This window comes from Belonocnema kinseyi, chromosome 7, assembly GCF_010883055.1.
Source record: "Belonocnema kinseyi isolate 2016_QV_RU_SX_M_011 chromosome 7, B_treatae_v1, whole genome shotgun sequence".
Taxonomy (NCBI): Eukaryota; Metazoa; Arthropoda; class Insecta; order Hymenoptera; family Cynipidae; genus Belonocnema; species Belonocnema kinseyi.
In genome coordinates, this window is record NC_046663.1 from 54,115,333 (window position 1) to 54,126,321 (window position 10,989).

The 10,989-nt window shown below is 30.7% G+C and overlaps 1 protein-coding gene across 1 annotated transcript in view; it reads left to right on the forward strand.

Moving 5' to 3' along the window:
- Positions 1 to 10,723, forward strand: part of LOC117177265 (sodium-coupled monocarboxylate transporter 1-like) — a 42,416-nt gene extending 31,693 nt beyond the window's left edge. Inside the window, exons 7-9 of the mRNA XM_033367853.1 lie at positions 3,772 to 3,955; positions 5,444 to 5,728; positions 9,483 to 10,723. Coding sequence (XP_033223744.1) covers positions 3,772 to 3,955; positions 5,444 to 5,728; positions 9,483 to 9,734 — 721 coding nt within the window. The 3' untranslated portion in view covers positions 9,735 to 10,723. The remainder of the gene's footprint in view (positions 1 to 3,771; positions 3,956 to 5,443; positions 5,729 to 9,482) is intronic.
- The last annotated feature ends 266 nt before the right edge of the window (positions 10,724 to 10,989 follow it).

The following is a 10,989-nucleotide window of genomic DNA, read 5'->3' on the forward strand; positions in this document are numbered from 1 at the left end:
CTTCGCCATTCCGACGGGTACTTGTACGGCAAACCTGCAGATCGAAAGTACAAGGTCACTCATGTATTTTACATGGACGATCTTAAGATCTATGCTAAAAACTGAGAGCAACTGCATCTAGCTCTGGAGATTGTCGAACGATATACTAAGTAAATTGGAATGGAATTTGGGCTAGACGAATGCGACAAGGTTTATTTGAAGCGAGGAAAACTTAATGGCATCCCTGAAGATCCTGAACTCGTTGATAGAAGCGCCATACGACACCTTTGCGCTGGAGAGACTTATGCATACCTGGACGTGCCACAGAGCCGCTTTCAGGATGTGACATCTATAAAGGATACTCTCCGAAGCAGATACAAACGTCTCATCCGGCAAATTTGGTTTTCTGAACTGTCAGCGAGGAACAAAGTATCTGCAACGAACATGCTTGCCGTTCCGGTACTACTCTATTCATTTGGAGTAGTTCCATGGACGAAGAACGAGCTCAGATCTCTTGATATCGGGACAAGAAAGGTGATGCGCATGAACAAAAGCATGCATCTTAAGATTTCCGTTCCGCGACTGTACCTCTCACGGCGTCAAGGGGGTCGCGGAATGTTGAGTCTTGAATGTCTTCACAATAGGATTATTCTGGGTACAGCACATAGAGTTGCAAATGGAAGAGACCCTCTTCTTAAAATGGTCAGGAATCACGAAGAAGTGGGTAAAGGAGCGTTTTTGTACAAAACAGCGGAGGAGGCTGCTGAAGCACTCGGACTTGACTTCAGTATTAGGGGTGAGCAAAATGCATCAAATCTTATCTATCTCGAGTGCTCACTCCTGAAAGCCCGGATTAGGAAAGCACGAGAAAAACTTTCGTGAACAGCTCCTCGATAAGGGGATGCACGGTATCTACCACAGAAATGTCAAGGATCAGTCAATGTCTTGTGAGCTAACATTTGCTTTCCTTAAATCGCCCGGATTGAAGTCTGGTACGGAGGCTTTCATTTTTGCATGTCAAGACGGAGTCATTTCCACCTTAACATACCGTCGCCACATTTTGAGCCAAGACATTCCCGATGATAGCTGCAGGGCGTGCCATGCACACCCCGAGCATTTAGCTCACATACTATCTAGTTGTCCAACTCACGCGGGAACGACCTACATTCAAAGGCACAATGCGGCACTAAGAGTGCTTTATTACCATCTCTGTCACTCCTACGGCATTAACCTTAATATCGCTCCTCTAAATGCTCCTAGGGAAATTCAGTCAATTGTCGAGAATGGGAAGTGCCGCATATACTGGAACTTTATATTCTCCACAATTGTTTCTGTTGCTCACCCGAGGCCTGACATGGTTCTTCTTGACTTCGAGAAGCGAACCATGTTTGTTATCGAATTTTCGACACCAGCTGACAAAAACATCATAACCAAGGAGAATGAAAAGAAAGAGAGGTATCGAGACCTTATAAGGGAGTTGCAACGATTGTACCCGGAATATTCTGTTAAATTGATCTTTCTAATCATCGGCGCTCTTGGAGGTGCCAAGCTTTCACTTGCTAATGGCCTAAAAAGCATCCCTGCGTGTCAACAATATGATAGAACACTTGCGGGAAAAATGCAGAAGGCGGTTGTTCTTGGGTCGCTCCGTGTTCTTAGGGTGCACGAGGCTTTTGCTGGATCGTCGTATTGATTCCTTTACATACTATAACCACCTATCTCACGGTCGTGAGACGTGGTTGTGGCTGAAATTTTACCGCGATTTCGCTGGAAGCGGTTGCAATTTTCCAGATTAGCACCCGCTCCTGGTGAAATCCTGCGGTTGTCCTTATGACAAATTTTTAATTATATATATAATATTTTTGTACATTGCACAGACAATTAATCCATTGCAATTTTTAAATTAAAAATATCAGTTTGTGACGAAAAATCCTATGATAATTCAGAATTATTAAATAATTCTAAAGCTTGTTCAGATTTAAAGGATTTTTGCTGAAAAATAACAATTACCGATGTAAAACGCCAACGTAACCTAACACTATTTTGAAAAAATGTTTCTTTAAATCTAGTGATTTTTTAAATACAATTTTCAATTTTCGACGAAAAACACTAACACGTCTCGAGTAAAATTGCTTCGACTTAAGATTGTCTGGAGAAGTCGTGTCCAGGAACATGTCCAGGATCCTCCAAAGTTTCTGTACAAGCATATTCAGCTCGAACGGCTCACAGTGAAGGAAATGAATAAAACTAGACAAAAAAACTTGTAGGGCGCAATTCTTTACCGATTTTGGATTTTTTGAAAGAAAAATTCAGCGTTCCATTTTGAATAGAATTACAGGAGCCGATTTTTAAATTTTTTGTTTAATAAAACTTTTATTTTAATGCAAAAAAAGTAAAAAATGTCAATTTTGACGGTTTTATTTTTTATCTACTTGCTAAAATTTTCCGTGCTCAATATCGCTTGAAATTGAAGCACAATGGTGCATGAAAGAAAAAAAATTGTTGACTTGTTCAGTTAATTATTATAAGAAAATTATAATAACAAGCAGCCAAAATCATGGATTATTCCCTCGAAAAAAATAACACTTGATCATGAAAATTTGTTATTCGATTTGATGGCAAAAATGTCATTTTTTTCCAAGTGACCCAAGTGATCCCAAGTTCACACTGATTTTCCGTTGTTTTTTTTTATTTGTATATAACTTCATGAGAAACCAAAAAAAATAATTATAACTTGTTTCTCTTTTTTTCTCATCAAGTTATGTACAAATCAAATAAAAAATAAACAAAAAACCAGTGTAAACTTGGGATCACTTGGATTAATAAGAAAAAAAACGACATTTTTTGCCGGTAATTACCGCTAATAAATACTTGTTTATATAATTTATTTGGAAAAATTATGAACAAACATGGGTTAACGAATTTTCTTTAATTAAAATCACTGACTGAGTTTAAACAAAAATATAAACAAATATCGGTTGACAAATTTTTATGATCATGTGTGTTTTTTACTGTGAAGGCAAGCAATCTTAACGCTCAATTATACTTTGCGAGCGAACAATCCATGATTTTGGCTATTTCTTAATAAAATTTGTTTATAACGATTAACTTGTCAAGTCAATTAATATTTTCAATCAATAATGATTTAAAAAATCAATATTTTTATTTTCACTCATGCATCCCCGTGCATCAAATTCACACGATATTGAGCAGGCAAACATTTTTTTCAAGAAGATAAAAAATAAAACCGTAAAAATCGATATTTTTTTCTCTTTTTGCCTTAAAATAAAAGTTTGAATAAACAAAAATTCAACAATCGGCTCTCATAATTCTGTTAAAAATTGAACACTGAATTTTTCTAAAAATAATCCAAAATCGGTCATAAATTGCGCCCTACAAGTTATTTTGAGCCCCGTTTTTTTATTTCACCCCACTATTTGGCTGGGCAATGGTTTTGTTGCACCTGGATTGTTTTTGATATTCATTAAAACAACTTAAAATTAAAAAAATAATTATCACGTTAACTTTTGTGTGTGTAAATTGGCAAACAATAACGACAGCTTCATCCAATCATGAACATGTGTTTTCCGACAACGATAGTTTTTGCGACAGCAATAGTTTGAAGATATTAATTGAAAATGGCAAAATGTACTTCTTAATATTTGGATAATAAATAACTTATAGCTTAAATTTTAGCAAATGGTAGCAAACTGTCTGACAAAAAATAGTATTTTGCCTAAAAGTCCTTAGCTAAAAGTATTACTATATTAATTCTAATTTACTTTGTTTCAGTACTGTGGCTAGTGCGCTTAATTCGCTGGCTGCCATTACAGTAGAAGATGTTTTACAGGGATTATTTGGTATAACTTTACCAGCACGACATGGTGCATTTTATGCTCGATGGATTAGTATATTATTTGGAGCAATTAGTTTCGCCCTGGTATTTGTTGTTGAACGACTTGGAGGCGTACTTGAGGTACATAAAAGATTTATTAATATAATTAATACAATTAATAAAAATAGAATATTAAAGATCTTATTTAATTTCTGTTGCCAAAAAAAATTAGTCCTGAGGGTCAGTCCATGTTATTCCATCGAAATCGGTCGCGATCTGATTTTAAAATTTGTTGATAATTAAATATAATAAAATTCAAAGTTTTTAAACATTGAACATAAAAATATAACATTTATGTGCATAATAGAATAGAAAATTTTTGTTTTCCTAATTAAAATTTTCAAATAAAAACATTTTAAATGAGAAATGTTCAAACTTACAAAGAATTAATATAAACAAATTTTATTGCAATTTTTTTTTACTAGAGTTTCGTACCAACTTCTATAAATTGGTAGCAGCATTCTATTTTTGGAAATATAAAATAGAATCGACCTGTGAATCAAGTTGACCTGATTCCCTTAGATTTAAAAATTATTTGAAATCAAAATTACTTCTTTTTTGGGGGAGAAAAGTGCAGCCAAAAGTCAAGTCGAATCTTCGGAATTCGTCTTATTTGAATATTCGAAGTTTTAAAAAGGCAAAATTTTTTAAAACAAATAAATATATTTGAAGTTTATTGACTTATTATTCTTGAGTTTTAAAGGTTTTTACATAAAAAATATCTTTGTTTTATAAGGCATGACTGATATTATTTAAATTTTTTAAATTACAGAAGTCATTGAAATTAAATTAAAATTAAAGTGTTTAATTTCTTAAATTAAAAATTACCTCACAAAGTTTCTCTTTTTAGGATAATTTTCTGAATCTAAGCCCTTTTTCAATATTTTTTTGCTGAAATATATAAAATTTCACTTTAAAATTAATTCGAAGCAAAAAAAAAATGAAAAAATTAAAGTTTGAGGTTTTGGCTACGGTAGTTGTCGTGTCAATAATCATATATCTGAAAAAAATAGTTTTTCTAATATTTTAAGAATTAACATAGTATCACTGATGATAGTGATGATGATATTTAAAATAAGAACATTATTTTCAATGAAAAATGTTTAAACTTACATTTTACTTTTTTTAAATGGTTGAATTTGAATAAATCATGGTTTATTTATTTAGGAAAAAAATTTTCTACAACTCTACTGTTCTCAATTTTGGAAATAATTTTTTTTTGGGAGATGGAGATGTTGGGAATGTTTTCCTTGCAAAAATAAGTCATGATTTCATTAAATCTAACAATTTTCTTTTTAATTTATAAGAAGCGAGAATAAGGAACAACTTAATTACAAAATATTGTGAAAATAATTATTTTTTAGTACGACACAACAAATAATTTGATAAATTGATATGATAAATAGGTTAAAACATCATTAAATTTTATTATAGTCAGGTATCACATTTTTTTAAAAATTAGGTTACAACCGACTTTAGTGAAATAAAATGAAATGACCCTCCTTATATATATTTTTATTACTCGTTTTTATTTACACGAATTTAATTATTTTTGGTTAATTTAACTAGGTGGCTTTATCTTTCAATGGAATGGTGGGAGGCGTCACATTAGGATTATTTTCCCTGGGAATGTTTGTACCGTGGGCAAATTCGAAAGGGGCCATGGTTGGGGCCCTCACAGGCTTAGTTTTGGTTGGTTGGATTGGAATAGGAGGTCAGGTTGCTGCAATTAATCATCAAAATAATATCGGGGGAAAGGCAACTTCTGTCAATCAATGCCCTTGTGTCAATGAAACTATTCTCGCTTTATCAGGATCAGAGGAATCTTTTCCAGAGGCTTGGTCCTTATACAGAGTGAGTTGTCATTACTTTCTTCAAAAATTATATTACACTCAACTCCCGATATAAGCACTCACATTTTACGAAATCTTTAGAATTTAAGTCGTCGGTACTTTGGTGATGCAGGTACCGCGAGATAAAAAGAATGGATTGTTTACGTTTGAATTCCCTCTATTTAGTGTCAAGGCCACTGGAGGCCATGTTTGAAACCGTGCTTATATCAGGAGTGGAGTGTGATTTGTACAGCGAATAATTGATCGGATTCGACAAATTTCTGTTTAACTTTTTTGCCTATGATTGATTTTAAGAATCGAAAAAGTTAAAAACTTAAAAAGAAACCCTACACTCAATCAATGATTAAAACAAGAAAGTTACTAGGGTATAAAAATTAAAGTTTGTACTATTAAACCCATTTTTTTAATGTTCGAAAGATTTGGAAACTTTCCAAAAGACTTAATGGATTTTAATTATTTTAAGTAATGCTCAAAGCTTTTACATTTTTGTGAAATTTTAAAAGAGTTTGAAGATTTTACGACCAGATGAGAATTAATCAGGGGAATTAATATTTTTAACGATTTCAAGGGCTTTTCAGAGAATAATGACAAATTAATGGCATTGCAAAAGATTTCCTAAACTTAATAAGGATTTTGAAAGATTTCATAGGATTTGTACAGTATTAAATTGATCTTAATGATTTTAAGGGATTTCAGAGAATGTTAAGCATTTCAGAGAATTTTTAGGGAATTATTTTAAGGGACTTTTAACAAATTTAAATAGATGTAAAACATTCTAAGCATTTTTAAATATTTCTATAAATTACGAAGAATTGCGCAAGAATAGGATTTCAAAGATTGAAAGATATTGAACAAAATTTCAAGGGATTTCAGAGGAATTCTAAGATTTACAAATATTTCCAAGAATTTCTAAGGATCTTAGTATGGTATTTTAATAAATATCCTACGATCTCAACAGATTTTATAAGACTTCAAATATTTCAAGAGATTTCAAGAAATGTCATTAGATTTCACGTTATTTTACGCTTGATTTTTACACATTTCATAGTGTTTTAATGAATTTCAAAGAATTTATTTACAAAAATTAGGCGATTTCAAAGGATTTCAAAGATTTGAAAAGGTGTTTAAATGTTTTTAGAATATGTCATGAATTTGAAAGGATTTTCAAGATTATAGGGTTTATTTAAATGATTTTATTTTGAAGGGCCTAAAAAACTGTCTAGGTGTTTTGAAGGTTTCAAATGATTTTAAATATCTGATGATATTTCCAAGAATTCCAAGAAATTTTCAAGAGATTGCGAAAATTTGAACGTATTTCTAAGGATTTTAGTGAAATGAAGCAATTCAGAAAAAAATGTTGTTGGCGATATGCCCGAGTAATGACGATTTCTGTTTTAATCACTTATTGATGCTCGCAAATTTTTTTCAGATTTTGATTTTAATTTTTTTAAACTAATCATTGCAGAAAAATATAAATAGAAAAAGTTCCATCTTGTTATTATATACAAGCCTATATTTGAATAAGAATTAATTTTGCGACTTCGAAAATGTCCATTTATTGAGACTTGGGGCTAATGTTTCTAGCGTTTTTAAGTTTTGCACAGTGGGGCAAACAATTTTTTCTAGATAAATTAGTCTAGAGCTTACAATTTCGATACATTATCAGCATCAAAAATAAAAGATAACTACATTTCAAAAAGATTTCTGATAGCCGATTTTTTAATTTTTTGTTTATAAACTATCTGTTTTTTGCAATTACTTGTATTCATGAAAAACATTATGAAATTACTTAAGAAATTTATAATATAATATAATAATATAATATCGTCCCTTTATAAAAATTGATGAAAAATTTGTTGGCAATAAATTATATTCACAATTTTTTAATATCTGACGACAAATATTAATTATTTAAATAAATTTGATGAAAATACAGATTTTTGGCCAAATCTTTCGCTTATGATCACTTATCAACCAATAATAATCGTTTATTTCATTTAAAAATACAAATACAGACTAAATATTAAAAAATTGCTCAATTCGGATGCACAAGTTCTGCTCATAAAGCAACCATAGACAGTAAAATTTAAATTGCTTAAATAAACGGTTACCCTCTCTTAAAAATTGACGAAAACGCAGATTTTATATTAAAATGGTTTGTAAAAAAACTAACAAAAACCTGACAAAGTTTTCTCCTAAATAGGATCCTTTCTTAGTCTTTGGCAGTTTATTTTTGCGGAGAAACTAGGTGCATTTGTTGAAAAGGCGTCAAGTTGTGTATTTGTTTACGGAAGTGTTTATAAAGGGAATAATGATTATTGGTTAGTAAAGTATCAGCTGGGAAAGATTGTTCAAAGTAAATAAAAACTGATTCTTTTAAAAAAAAATCTGCTGGTTCGAAATTGAGAAAAATGTGTATTTGTTGATCAAATTTATTTAAGCAATTAATAATTCTTATCAGGAATTGACAATTCGTACATATTATTTAGTTTGGGCTAATTTTTGATCAAGTTTTTTTAAGGAACAAACTCTTTACAGCATGAAATGACTAAGATATGCATTTGTTTATTATAAAGCAAAAAATACGAAAATAAATTATTCAAGCATCTTTATTCTTGAAGTAGTACTTTTACTTATTAATTTCTGAATATGAAAATTAAAAAATCGCTTAACATGTTGTTATCTGCTAGATATTGTTTTTAAGGAGTGTCTTAATTAATTGAATGATGTTTTACGTAAATGTAAGTAGTTGTGAAGAATTTGCATTGTTTATAAATAAAACGTCAACCTTTTTGTTAAATAAGAAAATAAAAAATCGGCTCTCACAAGTTTCCTTAAAACTTAGAAATTTCCATGTTAAAAATGCTGAAATCTAATCCAAATCTAAACTGTTAAAAAAAACTTTTTTCGCCCCAATGTGCATTGGACGGGTTTTTGTATCCGAGAATTTAATTTGCAAGAAATTTTAAAACTCCTTTTGGCACCTTTTTCAATTTTGATAATTTTGATTAGTTTAATTTTCAAATAAAAATGGTTGAATTTTTATTGTTCTTAATTACAAATACAAATGGTTTAATTAGCAATTTATCTGTCAAGAATTATTTAAGGACATGTATCACACTGTCACGTGACCAGTTCTTTTAAACGAACTTTGCTCATAAAGTAATTATTTGAATAAATTTTCCATACCAGCAAGACGTTCATATTCTTTTCCTTTACTTCTATCTGGCACAGAAAATTGATAAGTTTTATTATTTTATGAGTAACCTTGTTTAAAAGTATTTTTCACTTGACAGTCTAGTACATTCCCCTAATATGACAGTGGTTTTTTTTTTCAAAATTTCAAATGAAAGATATGCAGTAATTATATTTAAGAGTTAAAAATGTAATTTTTGAATGTTTAACATTAAAAATAAGTGATTTTTCAACTTTACGGGGATTGAGTTTAAGATTCTTAATTTGTGAGACTTTCTCATTAACTGTTTTGTCATTTTAAACGTTCCAAGATCTAATATATTGTTCTATGATCCCCGTGTATTTAATTTAAAACAATTTAATTGGGAATTGTATTTTTTATTTTTATTACTAATGGTTAAATTGAACATTTTTAATTATGTCCTGAATTTTTAATTTATTAATTTTAGAATTGTTGAAATGTTGAAAGTACAAGAAATAATAAAAAAATTTTGTTTGTAAAAGTGTGACTTTTCATGAGGTATTAAAATATATTATCAAAAATGTCTATTTCTATTTAGGTGAGCTATCTCTGGTACAGTGCAATTGGCTGTCTCGTCACAGTTTTCGTCGGTGTCGTTGTAAGTTTTGTAACTGGCTTCCAAGATCCATCCGAATTGGATTATGATCTTCTCAGTCCGCCAATAAAACATCTTTTGGGACCACCAACCAAATCCAGATCTAGCAGTAAAATTCACGGTGTTACAAATTTAGCCCTGGAGATGTACGATGAAAAAATTCATATAGAAAATGGCAGGGGTACAAGGTTCTAATGAACTATTAATTATAATATAGGCCTACACAATTTTAGATTCTGCCAGGCACAAGAACCAGACTGATCATTGCCCATACATTTTTTGACGCTGAATCCGAAACTGTTACAGTAAATTGAATTTTAAGATTTTTTAGGAATTAAGTTTTAGGAAGTTATCGTGGCTCAGATGGTATCGTGATTGGCTTAAGTGCCAACACTGCAGCATTGGTAGCCACAGTGGCGCGGGTTCGATTCCCGAACCAGGAAGTGAGGCTGGATGTTTTTTTCAGAAAGTTTCGATTCTGCATTTTGGTTGATTCCACTATAAAAATTCAATTAATACAAAAAAAAAATAGTTTTACCCAGATAGTTCAGATAGGGTAGAGAGTTACCCGGAGAATCAAGACAAGTTAGAAGTCTATCCAGCCAGTAGCGGCATGATAGAGGCTAGCGTTTTCCATACAGAATTTGAATTGCGGGTAATTTCTGATCTTGGAAAATCTTAAAATTCAATTTGCTATAACTCATTGAAAAAAATCGAATCAGGCCAAACTAATAACTATTCAAAAAGTAATTAATAATAAGCTTACAGTGAAACTGTTGCAAATTCTAAAAAAATGTCTAGATTTTGTAGATGGTCGAAAATGTCCGGAAACGGCATTTTTACACCTTTAGGTTAGAATATCTCGAAATCCTATCGCTTTCCAGTAAAAACAAAATGTTGCTTTATATGAAATATGGAAGAAAAGAATTCAACATTTTCACAAAAAAATATTTTTTTTTAAAAAGTTGATTGAATTTTTGATGGAATGGGCCATTTTTGCTCAGAACTAGACTCCTTTTTTATCTTTCATTTGAGAAAAAAAAATTGACGGCCACTTAGCTCATTTTCGAGTTATGAATATTTAATTATTAGCTGTATTCGATCAATAGGTAGACATTTCAAATAATATTTACAGTTTTTCAGCAAGTTTAGGTTATGTTGTTGCGATTTCCCCTAACATTCGTATTTAAAAAAATGCTGAAGTAATACAATTTATTTTGAAAATATCTTAAATAAAAAATTGTATTTGAAAGAGGTTTCAATACTTAAAAATTTGTTCAGGTTAAATTGTTGTACACCGGAAATAGGTATTTTAGTCAAAAATCATTATATTTCAAAGAAGTTTTGTACAATTGATATGTTAGACTAGCGGTTTTTACCGGAAATTTTGATACACATTTCAAATTTAAAAGTTAATTTATAATTTGAAACAGGTTTGGTACGTTTTGTT